This window comes from Phragmites australis, chromosome 14 (assembly GCF_958298935.1).
Source record: "Phragmites australis chromosome 14, lpPhrAust1.1, whole genome shotgun sequence".
In the NCBI taxonomy this organism is placed as follows: domain Eukaryota; kingdom Viridiplantae; phylum Streptophyta; class Magnoliopsida; order Poales; family Poaceae; genus Phragmites; species Phragmites australis.
The window spans coordinates 11,581,939-11,606,107 of NC_084934.1; the positions used below are offsets into that span (position 1 = coordinate 11,581,939).

At 46.2% G+C, this 24,169-nt stretch overlaps 1 protein-coding gene across 2 annotated transcripts; it reads left to right on the top strand.

Moving 5' to 3' along the window:
- The first annotated feature begins 7,161 nt into the window (after positions 1–7,161).
- Positions 7,162–14,102, top strand: LOC133890777 (UPF0235 protein At5g63440). Of its 2 annotated transcripts, none has more exons than XM_062331320.1 (7): positions 7,162–7,552; positions 8,817–8,931; positions 9,376–9,529; positions 9,614–9,710; positions 9,896–9,984; positions 13,531–13,599; positions 13,794–14,102. In XM_062331320.1, the coding sequence occupies exons 1-7, from the start codon at positions 7,438–7,440 to the stop codon at positions 13,851–13,853; spliced, it is 699 nt and encodes a 232-aa protein (XP_062187304.1). In that variant the 5' UTR covers positions 7,162–7,437; the 3' UTR covers positions 13,854–14,102. The 2 variants fall into 2 exon arrangements, with proteins under 2 accessions (XP_062187304.1, XP_062187305.1); XM_062331321.1 differs by having other exon boundaries at positions 8,831–8,931.
- The last annotated feature ends 10,067 nt before the right edge of the window (positions 14,103–24,169 follow it).

A 24,169-nucleotide genomic window follows, 5' to 3' on the forward strand; every position in this document is an offset into this window, starting at 1 on the left:
TTGTAATCATAATATTGTCCTCTTTTATCTAAGGTGGCAAAGGAGTTATATTATTTAATTATGTGCCTCTGTCCGGTTAATGATAATTTGAATAGTTTTGTATTATTCAATTATGTATTACGAGTCATGTACAGACACAAATGAATCACGATAGTACTTTTTTGTTAAATTTTGTCATAGTGTATCTCTCTGCATCCTATCTATCGACTCCCTCCTAGTTAGTTACAATATTTTGACAGCCTCTTTCCCTCCCTCATCGGCTTTCTCTTTATCTCCTTCCTTCCTCAGCTCTCTATCCGTATAATTCTCAACCGCTTGTTACCATTGTATGCAGAACTTTCAGGAAGGGATGACATCACCAACCACTCGTTGCGATCGTATGGAAAACACTCATGAAGGTGGCTTCTCCGATCCAACCCAGGTGCAGGAAGGAGATGTGCCCCCATCAAGCATTGAAGAAGCTAGCCCGAGTACCTACCTCAACTTGAACCAAGTAGACGCCAGTTGAGACATTGAGGTATTTCATAAGTAAATAAATGTATCTATTGTACATATGATCGTATAGGTTCTCAATGCTTTTTGCATTTTTGTAGATGACTGAGGAATCCTAGGAGCAGCATCATATCCGAAATCTCTCTAAGATGCCTACGAGATGATTTGTGATCACGAAGGTCTCACCAGCAGAAGAGCCAATTGCACCAGAGAGAGTTCTAGAGTCATACAAGTCAGTATGTGAGATTATTGTTAAGGATCATGTACCCATCAGCTACAGATTATAGACTGGCGAACAAGGTGATCCGCACGTGGTTCCTGATTCGATCAAGAATGACATCGTGTGGCCCAAGATATTAGAGAAGTTCGACTTCGTTGAAGAGACATATATGAAAGTAGTTAAGTGTATGATGCTAATGATCATGGGTCTTTCATTTATGAATTGGAATGGCACACTGAACAGAACATATGTGCCGAAAGGTACAACGCTAGATTTTTGCAAATGGCCGTAACTAGAAGATCATTGGCAAGCCTTTGGGTACAAGTTTTCAGAAGAAGCACAGAGATTGAGTGAGGTGAAAGCAAACTCGAAGAATAACCTCTACCCCCACAAAGTCGGTAGTCATTGGTACATGAGGAAAGAACGACAGTGGCAACAATTGTTAGATGAACTATGAGAGAGAGGTGTCACACTTGAGACGGAGGGCTGGAGCGAACAATCGACATGCTTCCTTCTTGTGAGGAGTGCTTCTTACTCGTCTGATGGAAGCTTATACTTTACAACCTCCAAAGACCAAGAAGTGACACAAACTCTTGCAAAAAAGCTTGCAGAAGCCCATGAGAAGTCTGCATAAGGCTCTTTCAAGCCAGACAGGGATAGAGACGAGCTCACCTTGGCACTGGGAAATAAGGAACACGATGGTCGCACACAAGGCTTGGGGTGATGGGTTGGAAATATAGATTCCCATGCAACGTCGATAGTTACAAGAATTGAAAGAGATTCCAAGCAGAGTGAGATGCAGAACGAGAGGTAGAACAAGCTAGGATGATGGAAATACTTGAACAAGCGCTATAAAAGGAGAGAGAATATATAGACAAAAAGATAGCACAAGTAGTACAACAAGCCCTCATGCGTGAACGGTGTGCTATTGTGAGCGAAAAGGAACGACCGATAGCGTCTCCTAATGTTGCATGCTCTAGCCCCGATGGTCGTTGGAGTAGTTATGTGTCTACAGGAGTTTCGGGAGCTGACCCCTTCACTTATCCCGTGGACCTCATCACAGCTTGGACACCGTGTGAATTACACATTGGTGCTAGAAACATTACCATCAAGGTGGCTTCTAGTGTGGCTTATCCTCGCGGCTCCCATGAATATTTGCACGGACATATGATACCGGTGGGCTATGCTGTGATTGAAGTAGACAAGGTAGTAGACCAGTACCGTCATGTTGAGGTGGACTACCCTGTAGAGAAGGGGGTGAACACTATAGGAGAGAACAAACACACATTCATCACATGGGAGAATGCCTACATAGTGTTTCCACAAGGGATAACTCACGAGAACCTATACTCTCCATGACACCCCAAGCCACCGTTGCCTCGTAGATCTCCCTTTCGTCAGCTATCTTCTAGAAGAAGTCCACCTCCTCAGCCATCGCCTAGAAGAAGTCCACCGCTTCAGAAGCATGCACCATCAAGAAGCTAGCCATCAGCTCAAAAAATACGATCAGGTTCTATAGCATCCAAGTAGAAGACATCGTCTAAGAAGTCGGTGTCATCTAAGGTGGCAGAACCCAAGGATGTTTGTTCACTCACTGCTGAGGAAAACAAAAAGATTATGGACGCTAGTGTCATGGCTCATTTTCATCCTCCACCACCTCCACCAAATCCTGTTGTGCCTGAAGATACCATGAAAATTTTGATGAATATATTTAAAGCTAAACAGATGGGGGTGACTTCAAGTAAGCCATCGATTGACTACGAATGTATTGTTTAACGAATGCAATGCAAGCAAGGTAGCTTGCTTACTCTCCATCTAGCGTGCGTTGGCGACAAGGAAAGAGGCATTGGAAAGACAGTAAGAAGCAGGTCAGTAGCAAATCAGATCCAATCGTCCAGGATATTTTAAGCATTGGAGACTTCCTGGCTTCTTCTAGATTAACAGTAGAAGAACTAGCACGACTTATTGTGGGAGCGAATATGTCAAAGTCGAATGCTATGTGACCATTTGAGTTGGACGAACCTTTGGTCAAACCAGATATAGAAGGAAACCATACAACTCAAATGCGTCGATTACATCAGTGGTACTTGAAGTAGTCCAGGCAGGATATACAAGCGTTCCCCGTAAGGTACATACATGAATATTTCCTCAATAGGGACAACTGCTTCTGGGTGAAGTTCAAGTGTTTGTATGAAATGTACAAGGAAGATGCCCTCGACATGACCATAATCAGAGCTTGGGCTCTATAAGTGACTTATGTATATAATTCACGTTATATGATCTTGTACATTGAAATAGTATAGTTAACTTCTCTCTTTTATAGAATGGAGATTCAAGCGTGCAGACAAGAATTAGATAGTAAAGTAGAATTCATTGATCCTGGGCTTGTCAACTAGAAAATTATATGATCGAATCCAGATTTCATTGAGGACTACTTATCGAAGTATCTACTTCACCACCAACACAAAACCTTCTTACTCTTACTCTACAACTTAGACTACGTGTTTGCGTGCCAGGGTATTCTTCTTTTATGGGCAACTTGATTATAGTACTAATTTGCTATGGTGACATATTCTGACATATTCCTGTAGTTTTCATTGGATCCTTCTTCACATCCACCCAAGCTTGAGCAAGATCATTTTCGTGGACTCACAAAAAAGAGATAAGACGACTTATCAAGACCTCATTAACATGCTAAATAGGTAAACTCGATCATTTAGTTTTCATGTCGATTGCATTTAAGTTTAATCGGTATTCATATTCACGTACACAGCGTACACAAGATACTGTAAAAAGAGTGTTATGTACCATCCATATAGGAAACAATATGATATAAAAATTGACTTTTCGGTATGCAGGGAATATTCATGACTTACATTTCCTACTGAATAAAAAATGATCAATTCATTCCACTGATGAATCCTTTCCTCTTGAAGTGTATGAGGCAGCCACCCCGCAACAATCTTTGCGGGTTCTATGTTCTTACTTTGACTCATAGATTCAGCCCTAACGGAGACGCTATCATGTTCAATGATCTTGAGGTATGAAATTACGTATTAATGCATTCTTTTCAATTTCTATATGTGTTCAAGGACTAATTCTTTCTATTATTCAAACGTAGTGCTCCAAACAACACACATGTGCGTTACAACCTGCAGAAATACATGCCATTCAAGAACGGGTCGCCAGGTTTTTCATGGAACATGTTATCAACCCATCCAGCGAGTTTCATAAACTGATTATGCCATCGACGCATGAGAGATCTTCAAATGATTCCATACCTTCTAGTAGAGAATATGCAACAAGGAGGAAGGCTATCAGGGGGTTAGACGACTTATATATCGCCAAATGACACTATTTTAATGAAGGACATTAATTACTATATATTAATAAAGGATATAAATTACTATATATTAATGAAGGTGTATTTATTATTGATTTACATTAAATATGTGTCTCATTGTATGCATGTTAGTGCACTTGGTCCGGAGGATCCTATTGTGGCCTTCAACCTGCTTTCGGAGGTGGTACCGTCGGACGACTCTTTGACAGAATGGCCTTCTAACGATGTTGCGAAGGAGGAGCCAAAAGCAGCGGCCCGTAAGCGTGCCCAGGAGGAGGAGGAGGAGGATGAGAGGCTAGCCCGCCTGCTGTGCACTACGAGGAGCAAGAAGCAGCATCTGTAAGCGTGCCTAGCAGGAGGAGGACTAGAGGGTTGTCAGTGCGCTGTGGATGAGCATGAGAGGGTGGTCTGCAGTGCATTGCGGAGGAGTGCAAAGGCCCAAATCGTAGTGGCGTTCAGACACCAGACTTTGATGTCTTTGACACACCAGCGAGCTTAGAGCATAGGTAACGCTGCAGTCGATCAGGTGTGGCTGGGTCTTCCGCTCCACCACCATTGGTCTCCCGGCGTCCCCGGATATACACATGCCATCGGCCGTCCGTGCGGAGACGCGGTCATCATCGTGGGAGAGCTAGAGAGATACTGGACTAGCTCAACTTGATCGACTTTTTGGGGTGATCTGTGAGAACTATTATGTATAGATGTGTGTTTGTTGATGCCTACGACTTGTAATATGTGTTCACTCGAATATGACATGAATTACTATATATTAATGAAGGTGCTTTTATTATTAATTTACATTAAATATATGTGTCATTATATGCATGTATTGAGAGGGAGAGAGACTGAGAGATCGAGGAGATAGAGAGAATAGAGAGAGGGAGCACAGGGAGGGAGGAGAGGCAAAATACTGCCGGCTGAAGCCTTTAGCTGATAGTGATTACTCTTTGAGTGCTGGTCTTCTGAGCCGACAGTGATAGTCCCTGACTATCACTGCTTGTTACTTGCTGCTAGCTCCAAAATAGACAGTGAAGGGGATTTTAGAGCCGACAATGATGTGCTATTTTGTAGTAGTGTGAGAATAATAAAGGCAAATTAGGATGTAAGACTATTATCCAACTCGAAGGCTTGAACCTATATAATTTTGTATTTTTTTTATATTCTTCGATGACTATGGACATGTATCCCTATTTTATATTTACAAATCCTTGACAATCATGCCCTATGGTGCCCCATGTGTCGGCATAGGACTGCACAAGCACTGCTAAACATATCATCATGCCTGACGTACGTGGAGTACCATAGCCTCAAATGGAGGGACGAGGATGAGTGATCCAACCGGCGTGGCTGTGGAGGGCTGGCTCTTCGAGGTCCACTCTATGCACCATTGCTGCTTCCTCAATCTCATCGTCGGGCTCGATGTTGAGTGGCGCCCCAGCACCCTCGCCACACAAAACCTCATCGCCACCTTGCATCTCTATGTCGGCCACCTCTTTCTCATATTCCAGCTCCTCCACGCTGACTACATCCCTGATGCCTTGATGACCCCATGTTCCACTTCGTCGGCGTCGGCGTGAAGGCGGACACCGAGCGGCTCAACGAGGACCACGACTTGCCAGTGGACAACGTAGTGGACCTGCGCGGCCACGTGGCTTAGGGGATGCACTGCCTGGAGTAGCGCCGGTGTCAGCGGCAAGGGGATGGATGGGAAACAGAAACAAGAATCAATGCGAAATACCTTTCAAGACGATTCTCTTGCACAGGACAAAAACGAGATTCCCAGCCAAATCACCTGTGGACGGGTTGTTTGGGAACTGATTCTCCCGAATCGAGTGAATCGAAATCGAATCGGCCCTTAGTTATTTTTATAGAAGGCAATAGAGCCGAGAAATACAAACTTTTTCATTGTTGGGAGGGTGGTACTGTATTGGCCTCCGTTCATTGACTTTGGCCATATCAACTAACCCTAAAATTAAAGTAGTAAGATTAATGTCACAACATATCACTATGCTATATAGAAATTAGACTGAATGCCGTATGACAAAGTACTGGAGGTCTGGGGATGCAAGTGACGATCTCAAAGGGAGCATATGAAGAAAGGAACATTAAAAGGCGAAAGCGGTAGCAAAACACGGATGCGAAGTAAAGGCTGAAGCCCAGACGAAGAGCAAAGAACGAAGCCCACAGGACGAAGGGATAAGATAAAGCCTGAAGGACGAAGAGATACCACGAAACCCAGAGGATGAAGGGATATGATAAAGGGATGCAACGAAAAGACCTTCGGCAAGAGAAACAAGGCCTAACCCAAGAGAAACATGCGGGTTAACAAGAATCTGACGAGAAGATACTAGAAAAATTCGCTAGCAGCACCGAACGGAGATCCGATACGGGCCCCTTGGGACATGTGTCGAGCTCAGGTAGGTTAGAACTTTGTAAATATATATTAACGGTGATACCTCAGGAATATCTCAAGATTATTTATAGTGTAAAGTAGAATATTCCTGTGGATAAGTGACATAAGTATAATAATGATCGGAGTGGTTGATGTATGACTATAAATATCTCCACCTAACTGATGTAATATAAAAAACAGTTATTACATGATTAGTTACCATCTTAACATTTTAGTAGGTCTACATAAAGTGTTGATAGAATTTGGTACTGAGGATGTATGATGTTATCTTCCTTTTTTTCTCTCTAAATTTTTGAGAGCTCTATACAACACGAGTGTTTTAGAGGCTTCCAAACACTTAGATTTTTATTACACAATTATTACTCGAAAATTAAATAAAAGGTGATTGTAACTACAATTTCTAAGGTATATAAAAAATTCACATGCTAGAAGACGTTAAACACAAAACAATTTCTTACGTCATATACTTATCATTGCTATAGTATAAATCTTGGCACAAATATGGGACACCAAACTTTAGTGTCAAGCCCTTAAAAACACACACCCACGTTGAAATTTAGCGATTCCCAAATTTTGTAACTGATTTTTCTGATGTTCACATCAAAAGATGTGGTCACTGACACGTAAGAAATCTTATCGTAAGATCTACTGAACAGCCAATTTCGATTACCAAATATATTAGTACAGCCCTAGGTCTTGGGTCACCACGTTTATTCCTTCCTCCCTCTGACCGATTCAGCGCACGCCTCCGCATCGTCCGCGAGTCCACCTCGGCGCCGAGGTGCTTCCTCCTCGTCCAACTCCCGGCGCCGCCGGCGCTCCTTCGGTCCTTCCTGGTCCCGGCGCCGACGACTTGGATCCCTCCTCCAGAGCCAGGCGTCACCGCCCCCTCTCGATTGCCACCACCTGAATCGTTGCGCTCCAAAGGCCACTTGCCCCTTGGCTGCGGCATCTGCGTGGAGGGAGGATATGCCGAAGCGGACGACGCACACGTACTCGAGCGAGGACGCGCTGCCGGAGGGCCCCGAATCCGACCTCTTCGTCTACTACTGCAAGCACTGCGCCTCCCACGTCCTCATCACCGGTCAGCTCCTCCCCCCTCCCCAACTCTCCTCTATGATTGAGCTTTTTGTTCGAAGACAATTGCCCCCGCTTAATCTCGCTCGATCTGCGTAGTCCACATGGGAGCGTACGATTCAGGAATTAAGGATTGGTTGTGTTTATATTGGAGGGGGACGGGGTCTTGATTCCTATGTGAAGCATTGGTTCGGAGCTGTTAAGGAGGGGGGTGGTTTTAATCTAATCCCTGCCTGGTTGCACGTTATATAGCACCCAAGATCTTATTTGTATACAGATGTGTGCAATTTTGCAGCACTAGACTACGTTTGTCCGCATAGAATGTGCGTCGTTTACGAATCTACTTGTGCCAATGGTGAGGAAAAGAAGTTGAATGTACCCTTCCGGGATCAAACACAATTTTGTAGACACCAGCGATGAAAAACTCACCCTTTTGATTTCACATTTAGACTACTAAAAGAGTTTCAAAATTCACTCATGGCAATGTCCTCCAAATGATGCACCATTTGACCCGTATGAAACTAGACTTGCTTCATCTTTGAAATATGTACCACATGCATGCTGAAGATGTCAAAATTGAAAAACATTGATTAAAGAATTTTACGGCGAGAGCTGAACATGAATCTGAAGGTGTCTTCAACAAAGCTGAGCATTGCTGCCCCCCTGGGAATTGATCATAAAGGGCTAGGACCAAAGCAGGTCGTATCACTCCATTAAACTGCACTGTTCCAAAAGATGACCTGTTTTCATTAACCTTGCATTGGCATTGTGTATATAGAAGATATACTGCATCTATGTTTTATCTTTTCACATATTCAATAACACTTAACCTGGTCCTCAGGTGTCACTCTTGTTCACTTAACCAAGCTGGACAGTTATATGCTCACTCAGGTGTTGTCTTATATGTTGGGCAGTTATATTTTGTGATCTGCCTGCTAAAAGAAAATTTGAATTGCAAAATTGTAATTTCATTTCCAGCTTGTGTTGACCAAGCTGGATCGTGGCCTCTTCTTTTGTTTTGGAAACTCCATATGCGTACATAGCAGGCCATGGTCTGTACTCTCAGTTAGGCTAAAAATACAATAGTTTAAATAAACCATCATTTTCTAGTTTACATATTGCTTTCCAAAGTGTTTGTTACATAATCTTTAGCAGACCCCTCTTAATTTCTCATCAAGCTTTGCTACTGCTTTCCTGCTATTGTACTCCTAGTTTAACACTTCAAGAGATGCAATTGTCCTATATTCAATCCTGATGTGTTTATTCTAAAGATACCCAATTGCAGAAGATGCCCAAGCGGAAGACTGACAAAGCACATGTTCTAGACAAGACAAAGCATCTCTCAAGGCTAAATGCGAAGGAGTCAGGAAAAGTCATGTTGAAACGGTATATTAACCATCCCTTATAACTTTGTTATTGCTAGTCAAATCCTATTCTAGCTCTTGCACTTTCTGTTGTGATTAAATTATGATTATCAAATATAGATTGCTTTGGATACGTTTCTAAAGTCTAAACCTGTTGAATAATATCCAGACTGTCAGGTAGCAGGTAACTGTGAAATTCGGAGCTACTTCGGCATGTATTTGCACATTTGACTTATAGAAAAATTGTAGTGGTAGCCTCATCAATTCAGTGTGTGCTTGCTAATTTTTAATTGCATAACAGTAGCCATTACACTATGCAAAATTTTGCAAATTATTGAAATGTGTAATCCACAATTCTCATGTGCACATTCCTTTCAAATAACCCACATCAGGCTCATTATGCTTCAGGTGGTTACAAGGTTGCACTTCATATGTGAGTATGTAATTATATGTATCTTTGATGCAGTGGAGAAGGAAAGCTTGAAAAGCAATTCCGTATGAGCTGTGTGGGATGTGACCTTTTTGTCTGTTACCGATCAGAAGAGGATCTGGAGCTTGCTCCTTTTATATATGTTGTTGATGGAGCACTGAGTTCAATTGCGGCTGAGACAAATCCACATGTATTACCACCCTAATGGAAACTTTCTTTGATAATTTCAGTCTATTTTTCTATTATCTAAACATAAAGACAATGCAAACTGCAGGATGCTCCTGTACCCCCTTGCATCACACAATTGGAAGGTGGACTTGTCCAAGTAGCCATTGAAGTGGAAGACCGGGCACAGCGTTCAGCAATAACAAGTATGTATCATGTCAATTGACTTGTAGTAAATTTGTTATTTGAACCACAATGTGCACTGTTTATGAAAATCGATGCAAGTTTTCTATAGAACATAGTAGATTGGTGAATTTTTATAAAGTTCACAATATTTTTTCAGTTCAATGGCCAGAAAATATAGTGGTGACCCAACTGTTTGTACTTTCAGGAGTGAACGCTGACGATGTTCGAGTAACAGTAGCTGCCCCTGCTGCTCGAGGGGAAGCTAACAGTGAGTTGCTAGAATTTATGGGAAAGGTGATTATCCTTAATGATATTTTAACCCTTGGCAATGTTGGAGCATTTAAAATTATATAATATGTATTTATTTTGAGCCTTGTAGAAAAGGTGATATTTGAGTCATGTGAATAATAAATGTCATCATAGGTGCGTGCAATTAAACAATTTTAACTTTGCCTAACAATATCTTTATAAATATATATGAAAATTCTAGGTTCATGATTTAAGGGAGAGAACACGTAGATCGTAGGTGTGATAGGTGATTGGGTAGCAGCGGCAGGCTACCGCTGCCTCTGGGTCCAGCCGGCTCACCTGACCCATAACATCCACTTCCCCTTCAAAAACAAGTGCATCCTCATGCTGGGCCATGCTCTGTCCTAGCACCCCATCCAACGGACCTCTCCAATCCCAATATCGGGGTGAGGTTGCACAAGGTGCTGTCTAGATTAGAGCATGAACTGGTTGCAAACATTGCCAATGCACGCATAGAGAAGTGTCAAGAAGTGGGGTGAGTAACAACTTGATGCACCACTAGAGTTCCTGGAGCAATAACAAGGTGACGCCAAGTGCCCATAGTGGTAAATGCGACATCTGGAAGCAGCGAAGCATAGCAGTGGTGGCTAATACCCTCGCGAGGTCAATGTAATGACCAAATAACACTTGAGAGTGGCCGTCATCAACAAGAGTGTAGGGGTAGTGTGGGAGTGGCATACGCCGTAGAAAATTTGAGCAACTGTGAGAAACTCTGCATTGGTTGATGAAGATAATGTCGGTGGTAGGCAATGATCAACGAGGCAACTCTTGCAGCAAGAGCATAAAAGTGGGGAAGGATCAAGCTGTATTGACAGAGTTGGGCATGTGCGCCCTACAACAATGTGGTGAAGAGCTCCTCACCTGTAGCCAAGACGGCGAAGGAGTGGTGATGAAACTGGGAGGTAGATACGCTTGTTGAAGAGGATGTTGTCCCTGGTTGGCCAAGCACGAGCGCAAGCTCCCTCCTGAATGAGCCATGATTGTCGCGAGTTCAGGCTTCTCTTGAACGACGCAACAAAATTTGTTGAAGATGCCGATGTGAGGAGAGACAACGGTGAGGACATTCACCAGGTGACATCCGCCTCGCTGTTTGGGAGCTTGAACTTGCGTCAATCATGGCCTATGTTTAGGAGGGAGCTTGTGCTCATGCTCGTGCTCGAGCGATGGGGATGTCATCATCCTCTTCGACAGTAGTACCTACCTCTTGGCTTCGTCACCACTCCTTCCCTGCCTCATCGATGCTGCCCCACATTGTTGTATGGGCGCACATGCCGAACTCCGTCGGCTCATCTCAATCCTTCCCCGCTTCTGTGCTCTTACTGCAAGAGATGCCTCGTCTGTGGCAAGCACTGATGTCATCTTAACCAACCACTTGGGCTGTGAGTTTCTCAAAGTTGCATGAGTTTTCTAATGCGTCTGCCACTCCCATTGTACCCATGCACTATCTCATGTTGACGATGACCACTCTTGGGTGCTCTTTGGTCACTGCCGCGACCTCGCCGATAGTTGTCCTTCGCTAAAAGACACATTTCTCTTCGGGTCTTTCACCACCACAACTCTGCTGCTTCACTGCCTCTGTTGCGTTACCACTAACGTTTGCTACTCCAGGAATGATGTTACACTCCCCACTTCTCAATGCTTTTCTATGCGCGGCTTCATTGGCAATGTTTGCTACCAGTTCGTGCTCTACCTCGACAGCACCTTGCGCAACCTCACTGTCGATATCTGTGCTTGGAGAGCCGCACATTGATTTGGCGTTAGGAACCTCAACACGATGATGCTCTGGTTTTTGAAGGGAAAGGTGATGTTATGGACCAATTGCCCATGGGCTAGGTGGGCCAGCCCAACCTACTGTAGGAGGGGTGTGGCCAGCTTAGCCGCTGCCAACCCTTGCTCATTCGTCAAGTCGTCCTTGCCGATAATTATCTTAAGTTAGGAAAGACTCCGGTTACTTGTCAATTTAGGAGATTCTTAGGATAGGAAGTATTATCTTTTAAAGGTAGCAAGTATATCTCTAATAGATGTAAGTTAGAAGTTTTGGCTGCGGCTGAACATGTACATGAGGAAAGCGATAATCTAGAATTTCTTTAACCGAAAGGAGCTGTGTTCTATGGTTTGACGTTGTGGAGGTCCAACACTCTTCTAAACGCACAACAAGCAGTTTTGTGGGAAATCCACGGAAAAGTGTGATAAGCTTTGAATGGAACGCCGGTAAACGGTGGCATTAACTCTAGAAATTTGTTTTTTAAATCTTTTTTTAATTATTTTAGGGCTTTTGCCTAGTCTGAATTTTGGCATAGAGTCAAAAAAAAAAAGTGTGCCTTCTTTTTGTTTTTCTATGGAAGTCATACTTCTCTAGACAAAGATTATATTAGAGGTGCCTGTGCATAAAGAGAGTAAAGTGACTTCGGGGCCTTTGCTTTGAAAAAAGGTTTTTTCACCACAGACATGCCGGTAACTGACGAATTGGATGCTCCAGCAGTAGTTCCAGTTCCAAAGGGATGTGACAAAAATATGGGGATGACTTGTGGCTAGGGGTGAAAGGTCTTGGTCCTGCCAAAAAAGACTGCAAGTGCTTTGATGTTGATCTGATCTAGACTGAATAATGTGCCTTGGGCCTTCAGGAAAGAGGGTCCTTGATCGAGAGGGTCCGGCCCTATTGTACTGGAAGTCCCATGCTTTTCGTTTTTCTTCTCGTGCGTTAGGATTGAAACCCCGAGGGATTTTAATGTACTTGGGATCTCCTACTCATCCCACCTCAGTGGTTGGAACAGCTCTCAAAATCCAACCACTTCACCTACTTTATTGCCCCCAATAAAAAAGTTCAAAAGAATTTATCGTTAGTCCTGTCTTCTTTCCAAAAAAGTGAGTGAAACCTAGGGAGCCTTTTGACCCACACAGCTTAGGATAAGAAAGAAAGATTCCTGCCCCCTTGTAAATCCAATCCCGGAATTACAACTGAAAAGGATCTTGCAGAGGATCCTTTTTTCTGTGCCGGGAACCAGATTTGAACTGGTGACACGAGGATTCAGTCCGCAAAACTTTAAGAGAAAGATAAACTCTCTTTCACTGCAACTTGTCCGCCCTAACAGGTTTGCCCAGGTGATTGATCCTGCCCCGCCAGTTCTATTGCACCGGCAACCGTGGAGTCAATCTGTTAGGCCCTTGCTATAAAATATAAGGCCAGGTGAGTCATGGATCATTAAGGAGTAAAGAGGTATAACCTTCCAACCTGCCAGTTCTAGCCGTCGTGCTGCCACCACCTCTTGGCTGGCCACCCACCCAGGGTCGCTGGGCATCAACTCTCGCCCAATCTATAAATGGATATATCTTTGGGCATAGTTATACAACATTCTAATTTTATTTGGTATTATAAATATATCAAAATATAAATTGATGGTAAAAGTTCCGCGACTCTCAGTGCACAACACCACTTATTTGTGACCGTAGGAGGGAGTCTTTAAGAATAGGCAGTTTCAACTTTGAACCTTATTATGTGAACATGTTCATGCTGATTATTTATGAAATCAGGTGCTTGGCTTAAGGTTGACTCAGATGACCCTTCAAAGAGGATGGAACAATAAATCCAAGCTTCTGATCGTGAGTTCTCACTTCTTACAGTCCAGTACAAGGAACACGATGCTATGGAATTTGATTTCATCTAAGATTTCCAATGCATTGGATTGAACGATAGTAGTCAATTGAATCAAATCTTTTCATGCACTTGATTATTTTTTTTGGTGCGAATGTCTGTCTGATTATTTTTGTCTACAAAATACTTGATCCTTATTTAGGTTGAGGATTTGTCGGCGCGACAAGTATATGAGAAGCTCCTAGAAGCGGTCCAACCTTAAGAGTGATCTACATTGATTGCCGCAGCTCCTGACCTCGTCATGCGTTTGGTTTTTTTTCTTCCTTGGAGGCAAAAGACAAATATTAGCCAATGGAGGCAATTAACCAATCCGGGCAGAAGCTGTTCATTGTAAGCGAGAACATTAACTGAAGAATCTGAGTTATCCTCAGAAGGGATTGTGATATAAACTGTTGTTTAAGGATGCTGGTACACATTTGAGTATTAAAATATGATCGTGGATGATTTTTCAGTATTTGCGTTACACACCAATTCATAGCTGTGGTTATTACCGCGTCACTTAGGCGTCGGGGAGGTCAGGGATGGTGATTCTTTTAATAGTATTTTATTTGAAAATTGCAAACATAATATCCATTTATCAATAATTGCCAAAATGGTACAAAGTCAGCAACCGAAATGCCAACTAGTATCATGTTGGTATTTTGCCTGATGCATGTCTGTATCGTCATCTGGTATTCCGATTGGTGGTGGGGCTTTTATTGCGTGAGCAGTGTGATAGGGTCCGTGTCAACCGGCCCTTCGGCAGCTAGTGTGCTGATAGGTACCCCTGTATTAGTGCTCGCGGTGCCAACGGGGGAGTCTCCCATTAGATTGTTTCACTTTCTGGTGAGCATAGTAAAATCACGCATCATGGATTCGTGGAGAAACCATCCCATGGGAGTGTCACACTGGTATGAACGTTCGTTCTGCCAGTGTGGCAACCGAGCTCGGATGTCAATATTTTTCGTTGTGGAGATTTTTGGTAGACAGTCTTTATGTGTTCAGAACTTAATGATGATGTTATTGTGTGTTCCTCTCTTATTCACTTCATTCGCACATCCGAACTCTATATTACGAACAACACTCCTAACATCATGTTTATCTCCCACAACCTTATCACTTTAAGGAATGGATTGACATGGTGCGGTCGCCTTACATTAGGGGATATATCAGAGAGGCTAAAAACTAAATATGAGTACGAGATCAGGATGGAGGAAGCACATCAGCGACAGGAGGCACGTCAAGAGCGCCAACAGGAACGTCAGCGACAAGAACACAGGAACGTAAGCGACAGGCCGAGGAACTTCAAAGGCGGAAAGAGCAACGACGTCTGCAAGATGACATTTTAAGAAGGTAGGAGACAGAACTTAAGAGGCATGAGGAACTACTATAGAGACGTGAAGCTCTACTGCATCACCAGGAAGAAGTGGATCATGAAGTAGCATGTGAAAGAAGGGGTGAAAATCTCCGATCCATGCAATAGGATCTATTGTAATCGTAGATTTCCAACTTTGCTAATAAAATTGCATGGTACTAGTATGTGGTAGTTCAATCCATTGTACTACTACGTTACAGTGGGTCTAGCCGTACTAGCATAGAATGAATTGCGAGGATGATCCTGACTCCTAGCATTTGCTATCACCATAGTGGTGGTGGTGGAGGAGGAGAACCATACTTTTTTTGGCACGGGCATGGGCCACGGATCGACGCAAACGGTAGGATCATCGAGGTGTATGACTAGCTCGTCCTCCTCACGAGGAGTTGGAATAGCATCAACCTCCCGCTGCAAGTCGAAGATACGGTCTCGGAGGTGATGGATGTAATCTTGGATGTTCTGTTCAACAAGAGGATTGATCCATCTCGTGTAGACTTTCAGACGTAGGCTTTTCAGAAGTAGGCTTTTCAGATGAAGCCTTTGTAGACGTAGGCTTTTCATACCACTCCAAGTAGAGGAATCAATTCCTTCTTCCAACTATTTACTGCGGACTTAGTCCATGAAATAGCATGGATTTCAGTATAAATAGCAGTCTAGGAGGCAGCTTCTCCAACGAAACCAAAGGCCTATAGCTCTTCTACTCCTAGCTAAATGGCTTCTGATCCTCTCCCAAAGAAATCGTTGCTGGATGCTACGCCTGCTAGGGTCGAAGTTCCGATGTGCTGGTGTGGAGACATTTGTAGGGTTAGGAAGTCCAACGACTTCTCCGACACCTACAACAGGAGGTTCTTCGTGTGCTCGAACTACTAGTACGACCCACTGAAGGATAACTGTAAGGGGGAAACGCCCCAGCCTGAGATATTTATACGGTGAACTGTAGCATTGCTGTAGGAACCATAATATCCCCACTACCACGTGGTGTGTACAGGGATGAAGGTTCCAGAACCCCTCCTGTCCACGTGGTTGTAGGATAATATCCTAGGGGCAAGGTGGTAATATCCCCTGCTCCTTCTCCCTATAAAAGAAGCCCCACAGGGGAGGTGAAAGGAGAAGGAGACCCCCGGGGAAAGATTTTTCTCCTCTGATCAAATGTAGAAACTCCTCTTTAAATCAGTTGATACACACCATAAGAAAAAGAACATGACGTAGGGCTGTTATCCGACCAGAAGGCCCGCACTTGGTAAAATCTCTTGTGTTCTTAGGTCCATCATAGACACACCCCTTCTCTCGCTCTCTCCTCTTGGCTCATCGCAGTCCCTAAGCTTGAGCCTCCTCGTTGGAAGAGACTCTCGCCGTACTCTGTTCGCGCAATACATCCTCTTGTGCCAACAACGCGCCGTCCGTGGGGATGCAGATACAAAAAGCCATGAGAGGAAAGAGGTTGGGAAGACATAAAAAGAGCAAACCATGTCCTCGGGTTTGTAGGCCGAGACGACGCCTCCAAACACAGCTCCATGCGAAACGTGTTTGGAGGCTGCCGGAACCTCCCTCCGTCCTTCAGCAGTCATTAGCATCTTGCGGGTGAAGAAAGTGCAATTGCATCGGCCTGGGCGCGCGTGCGAACGGTAACCATGGCGTGCTGTGAGCCACTCCCGAGGCCATCCGAAGGCAACGCACGTACAAGTGTGGCTCCCCATGCCCATCCAGCCTCGAGCAAAGGATAAACCATGTGAGAACAAAGGCAGAAGGTAAAATCCGTGCGAACCTCCAGGCACAAGGTAATAGCTCGCATCCATTTATTGTGCAATGGTTGAGAATACCTTTATTTATTACTAGTGTCAGTCGGTGGTCAGAGGGGCCTGCAAGTGGACTAGCTAGTACTCCTACTAGTATTTTCCTCGTGGCATGCTCATCTATACTCGAGTGCCTGCTGCACCCAGAGCACCCTCTCGTTTATCACCAGGCATGCACCCTGTGTGTGCTCCTAGCACACGCAGTGTGCACCGCAAGACATGGCGCTGAAATACTGGACCGAGGGTCCTTGTGTTTAGACCATGTCCTGTGGATATTTTGTTCTCGTGGGTGGGAGATAGTAGTATATTTTATTTACCATACGCTGAAGAGATAGTAGCATGTATGTGGATGGTGCCGAAGGGTAGCTCTCGACTCTTGCGATACCCGTGTATCCTTGCTCTGGCAAGCTCATCTCGTTGTCGGTGGCAGGTGCATTAAAATATAGTAGCCATGTGTGCCCACGCTCCACTTACCCACAGATATTTTAAAAGCCCACCATGCAGTAGGAGCTAAGTTACCTGCTAGCCACTCCTTTCTAAAAAGTTAAAATATCCAGTAGTCAGTCCAGGACATGTGAGCTTGGGCATGGGTCAAAAAAGTCCACCCGGCAGTATGCGCTTGAGCTTGAGCTCTTGCAGCCACGAAGGTTCCGCTGCCTGCTTCTTCTCTTGCCTCACAGCTCCTAGGCCTCCGAGCTGGACAGGCTTCATAGGATTCCACCGAAGGTCCACCTCGCTCTGAAGCCGCACCTACTGGAGGGCCATCTCGCACCGGAGCACCCCCCTGACGCTGGAAGCCCCTCCGCTACCAAAGCTCGCTGCGCTCGACGCCAGAGGATCCTTCACTGACGAAATCTCGTTGCACTCCATTGAGATATTACGGCCATATGCCCAAAAGGCTCTACGGGAGCACGAACAAGTCATTTGCTATGGGACTATGCATTATGCATGTACACGTACAACCATGTATGCAAATTGAGAGGAGGTCCGCTGCCGGAGCCACTCCCAGCAGCTATGAAGGCTCCCTCCGCCCGGAGCACAACCACTTCGAAGGCACCTCTATCTCGTCGCCGCGCCGGAGTCTACTCTCCGAAGCCTACGACTCACCTAGTGCTCGAGCCGTCCCTGCTTCGGAGGCCCCTCCGGTTCTTCACCACGCCAAAGATCCCTCCGTCCACTCCGCTGCTCACAACCGCTTCAAAGGCACCTTCTTCTTGCAGCCACTTCGGAGGTCCTCTCTGGCTCGCTACCACTCCGGAGGCCTCTCCGGCTCGTTGTCGCTCCGGAGGCCTCACCAGAGACCATCTCCGGCAGCCCGGACTTCTCTGGCCTCAGCTACTCCAGCTCCGATGGGCTTCGTCTGATATCCCGAAGGCCCCTCCGGCCTCAGCTACTCCAGCTCCTGTGGGCTCCCTTCGATGTCGCAAAACCCCTCCGGCCTTGGGTACTCTGGCTCTGAGCTCTCCTCGACTTCACGAAGGACCCTTCCAACATTAGCTGCTCCAAATGTTGGATCAGGCCTACACACGCGGACTCACGCGAGCACATGCACATGCACATGCAAGAAAGAGGCTAACACTCAAGAACTCAACTAATGTGGAGAAGCTAGCAACATGGACGTATGGTTGTTGGTGGCCAAACATGCTTGCATGCAACCATGCACGTTCTATGGTGCACTGCTGCTGCATACATGCATACAAGACCACATGCATCCCCGCGTGCGCATACGTGAATGCCCGCACTTCGGTCCACCACGCCCGTATCCTTGCCGGAGGCCACACTTCGGGCCACCTCATGCTGGGGGCTGTGCCTAGAGGCCAAGCTCCGGCCCAACTCCGTGCCGGAGGCCGCCCTCGGTGACTTTGGTACCGCGCCATGTCGCTCCACACGCCTGTAGCTCTTTGGGGCAATCACGGGCCACGTGCGAAGGTAAGAACCAACGTGCTAAGCCCTTCCTCACAAACTGGTGGAGTTCCTTGACTCGGCCGATGTTCTAAAAACCTCCACACGCGGAGATGTTTCCAAAACCTCTGCACCTGAAGGTTTTGCCTCGGTGCGGAGATGTCTACAAATAGATGTTTCAATAACCTCCGCAAGATGGAGAGTCTTTCAAAAAACCTCCAGAAAAACGAAGAGTCTTCCGAAAAACCTCCGCAAATACGGAGAGTCTTCCAAAAACCTCCGCAAAAACAAAGAGTCTTTCAAAAATCTCCCTAAACCGGAGATGCCTTAAAAAACCTCCACACACGGAGATGTCTTAAGAGAAAAATCTCCACACGCGGAGATGTTCTAAAAACCCGCACACGCGGAAATGTTCTAAAAACCTCCGTCTGCGGAGATATTCGGAAAACCTCCGCAAAATGGAGATATTTTAAAAACCTCCTCACTGATAGCATAGCCTCGGTGATGGAGACATCTTAAAGACCTATCGTACAGTACCTCCAACATCTTGAAGGCAGTGCCTTCATGTCGGAGAAGTAATTCCGTCTGCCATCTTTAAGGTCTAGCTAACCTACGTGGCGGATAGGCAAAGACCGCTCCAGCATAGTGAGGGTGTAAGCCTCAGTGCTAGACATGCATATTCTGTCCGCCATCTTTAAGGTCTAGCTAACCTACGTGGCGGATAGGCAAAGACCGCTCCAACATCTTGAAGTTATAGCCTTCGTGTTGGATAGGCATAAACCCTCCGCCATATGAAGGCCTAGCAAGCCTCTGTGGCGGAAAGGTAAAGAAATCCTCAGACATCTTGAAGGCAATAGCCTTCGCACCGAAGAGGTATGACACTCTACGCACAAAAAATGCGTGGGCCACTTTACGCTAGCCAACGTAGAGATCAGGTTTGTTCGCACTCAACGCAACTAAACACCCCTAAAAGATCGCACCCCCCAGCCGCTAGCGATCGCAGAGTGCGAGGAGGCCGAGAAAGGGGAGGAAACGAAGCATTGGCACAACCAAACTCAAAAGTACAATTTTATTCATACATATGCACACATCATACATACATTCATACACCATACATACATACACTCATACATCATACATACATACATACTTGCGTACATATACATATGCTTACAGATGGTCAGGGAGCCAGAGGGTTCGGTCGATCCTGCACAGGATGCAGAATTTTGCCGTTTCCTGTCGGAACACATTATGTTCAAAACCCTCCGGTATCTTGAAGGCAATAGCCTCCATGCTGGAGAGGTAGAAAACCCTCCGGCATCTTGAAGGCAATAGCCTCCATGCCAAAGAGGTAGAGAACCCTCCAGCATCTTGAAGGTAAAAACCTCTGTGCCGGAGGGGTAATTATTCTCCAAACAATTACAGGCACAGTGCAGGAGTGGAGATTCCAACAAGTTGAGTAGGACTCAGAGTATGTAGGCTCCAAATGACTTCGCCTTTGTTACGTCCCTCAGCCTCACCGTCTACTACGCTTTCGGCATCCACCGCTGAGGGGTTAATGGGTTGCTTCCCATAGCCCCATCATCGACTTCGCCTCCGGCTTCCATCGTTGTGGATTCTGGATGAGTTCGCCTTTGTTATGTCCCTTAGCCTCGCAGTACTACGCTTTCGGCATCCACCACTGAGGGGGTAACGGGCTGCTTCCCATAGCCCCATTATTGACTTCGCCTCCGGCTTCCATCACCGTGGGCTCTGGACGAATTCGCTTTCCTTATGTCCCTCAGCCTCACCATTGACTACGCTTCTGGCATCCACCACTGAGGGGGTAACGGCCTGCTTCCCGTAGCCCCATCGTCGACTTTGCCTCCAGCTTCCATCGTTGTGGGCTCCAGACAACTTTGCCTTCATTACGTCCCTCAGCCTCGTCGTCGACTACGCTTCCGACATCCACCGCTGAGGGGGTAACAGACAGCTTCAAGTAGCCCTATCATCGACTTCGCCTCTGGCTTCCATCATCGTGGGCTCTGGATAACTTCGCCTTCATTACGTCCCTCAGCCTCACCGTCAAGTACACTTACGGTATCCACCGCTGAAGGGGTAATGGGCTGCTTCCCGTAGCCCCATCGTCAACTTCGCCTCCAGCTTCCATCGTCGTGGCCTCCGGACGACTTCGTCTTCGTTACGTCCTTCAGCCTCGCTGTCGACTATGCTTCCGGCATCCACCGCTGAGGGGTAACGGGCTGCTTCCCATAGCCCCATCGTCGACTTCGCCTCCAGCTTCCATCGTCGTGGGCTCCGAATGACTTCACCTTCATTACGTCCCTCAGCCTCGCCGTAATACGCTTCTGGCATCCACTACTGAGGGGGTAACAGGTTCCTTCCCGTAGCCCCATCGTCGACTTCGTCTCTAGCTTCCATCGTCGTGGGCTCCAGACGACTTCGCCTTTGTTACGTCCCTCAGCATCACCATCGACTACGCTTCCAGCATCCACCACTGAGGGGGTAATGGGCTGCTTCTCGTAGCTCCATCGTCGACTTCACCTCCTGCTTCCATCATCATGGGCTCCGGATGACTTCGCCTTCGTTACATCCCTTAGCCTCGTCGTTGACTACGCTTCCAGCATCCACCGCTGAGGGGGTAACGGGCTGCTTCTCATAGCATCATCGTTGACTTTGCCTCCAGCTTCCATCATCGTGGACTCCGGACGACTTCGCCTTCGTTACGTCCCTCAGCCTCGTCGTAATACGCTTCCAGCATGCACCGCTGAGGGGGTAACAGGCTGCTTCCTGTAGCCCCATCGTCAACTTCGCATTCATCTTCCATCGTCGTGGGCTCTAGACGACTTCGCCTTATTTACGTCCCTCAGCGTCGCCGTCGACTATGCTTTCGGCATCCACCGCTGAGGGGGTAATGGGCTGCTTCCTGAAGCCCCATCGTTGACTTCGCCTCTGGCTTCCATCATCGTGGGCTCCGAACGACTTCACCTTCGTTACGTCCCTCAGCATCACCGTCAACTACGCTTCCGGCATCCACTACTAAGGGGGTAACGGGCCACATCCCACAGCCCCATCGTTGACTTCGCCTCCATCTCTCCGCCGCCAGGTGCTCCGGGCAGCTCCGAACGGGTTACCTCCTATACTCCCCTCAGCTTCACCAATGACTCTACTTCCAGCATCTACCGCTGAGGGGGTAACGTGCCGCCTCCCATAGCCCCATTGTCGACTTCTCCTCTGGCTTCGCCACTGTGCGTTCTGGACATATCCGCCTTCGTTACACCCCTTAGCTTTGCCGATGACTTCGCTTCCGGCATCTACCGCTGTGGGTGTAACGGGCTACCTCCTGTAGCCTCGTCATCAGCTCCACCTCCGTTACGCCCCTCAGCTTCACCGATGACTTCGCTTCCGCATCTACCACTGAGGGGGTAACGGGCTGCCTCCTGCATCCCCATCGTCGACTTTGCCACCTCGGCCATGTCAACGACCCCGTCGTCAACCCTATCTCCGGCTCCATCACTGCAGGCTCCGAACAACTCTGCCTCCGATGCGCCTCTCAGCTTCACCAACGACTACACCTCTGGCTTCACCGCGACGCTTCGTTATGCCTCTCCTCCGTTGAACCTCACCGCCACCGCATGCGGTTATTGTTGAGAGGTTTTTTCGAGGATGGGAGGCCGTTCAGGACATCCATACTTCAAAGAGGTTGGAGCTAATTCATCGTGCATCTGCTCACCCCTCAGAATCTCGGAACTAGCGGATGAGGGGGTGTTGTGGGGAAACGCCCCAGCCTGAGATATTTATACGGTGCACTGTAGCATTACTGTAGGAACCATAATATCCCCGCTATCACGTGGTGTGTACAGGGATGAAGGATCCAGAACCCCATAATATCCTAGGGGCAAGGTGGTAATATCCCCTACTCCTTCTCCCTATAAAAGAAGCCCCACAGGGGAGGTGAAAGGAGAAGGAGACCCCCGGGGAAGGATTTTTCTCCTCTGATCAGATGTAGAAACTCCTCTTGTAACCAGTTGATACACACTATAAGCAAAAGCACAGGACGTAGCGCTGTTATCCGACCAAGAGGCCCGAACCTGGTAAAATCTATTGTGTTATTTGGTCCATCACAGACACACCCCTTCTCTCGCTCTCTCCTCTCGGCTCACCGCAGTCCCTAAGCTTGAGCCTCCTTGTTGGAAGAGACTCTCAACGTACTCTGTTCGCGTAAGACATCCTCTTGCGCCAACAATAACATCCATGGTGGTTATTGTGGCCATGTACACATATGTAGCCAAATTATATTACAACTATCTATCAATTACTACTTTGTGACTTTGTACAATGGCTACATACTAAGCAAAGTCCAACAGGTGTGTTCCTCCTACACGAGCAGCACCAGGCGGCATGGAGACGATTCCATCAACTAGAAGCGGACAAGACGAGAGAGGTTGAACGAAAATGCATATAGGCGGAGGAGCGAAAGCTAAGAGAGGAGGGACCCAACGGAAGGAGGAGGACCATGAGGTGGATAGGGATAGGAAGAGCGAGAGGGCACATCGGGCGCATGAAGCAGGACCAGAGGTTACGAGGAAGGGAAAGTACCCCTGCTGCACTCAGTAGAGTAGTGGTAGTAATCGACTTGTTTATATTTTCTAAGGCATGCTAGGTATAGAGGTGGTACATGACTAGGTTAGTATGAAAGTGTATTGTACATGTCATCGTGTTTGTTGTTTGTACGAATAAAAATGTCGTATTCAATTGTTCTTGTCAGGTGATTCTACTTCAAATTGTTTTCTCCTCCATGAAATCCTTTTGCCTTCTGGGTATGTATGAAAACTCCTCTTACATTCCAGAATACCAAATTGAATATCACCCCTAGAATGCTTTACCGAGGAAGGAGTATCTGAATAATACTTTACAGAGGAAGGAGTATCTGAAGAATACAAGCGTTGCTGGACATATCGTCCCTCGAATTCCTCGACCAAAATGTCATATAGGTCCATGAATGCTTTATCGAGGAAGGAGTATATGAAGAATTCAAGCGCCGTTGGACATATCTTTATCGCGAGTACTTGAATGAGAGCTCTTCACTATGTAAGCAAGAGAATAAGGAAGAAAAGAACATCAAGTTCAAGAAACTCTACCAAAAGCATCCAGATGCTGTACCACGCCTATAGGAGAACAACAAAGAAAAGAACACCAAGTTGTTCAAAAGTGTCAAGGTGTCTAAAAAAAGCTGTTAAAAAATGTAAAAAAGAAAAAAAAACCCCTTCTATCAGCAACTAGTTTGCCGACTAGGTCCGGTTGGCATGGTAGACATGCATGTTGGTAAGCCTGATGCCGACAAGTCTAGTCGGCAATAGCCCATGACGACAATAGGCATGTCGGCAGGCGAAATGCTGACATGGTGCTAGTTGGCATTTCGGTTGCCGACAGGGTGCTATTTTGGTAATTATTCATAAATAGATATTATTT

Bases quoted from the DNA above. Each gene is read 5' to 3' on its own strand.
- LOC133890777 (XM_062331320.1), top strand. From the start codon at position 7,438: ATGCCGAAGCGGACGACGCACACGTACTCGAGCGAGGACGCGCTGCCG. The intron at 9,530-9,613 runs GTATTACCACCC...TGCAAACTGCAG, and splicing joins CGGCTGAGACAAATCCACAT to GATGCTCCTGTACCCCCTTG. The intron at 9,985-13,530 runs GTGATTATCCTT...TTATGAAATCAG, and splicing joins TGCTAGAATTTATGGGAAAG to GTGCTTGGCTTAAGGTTGAC.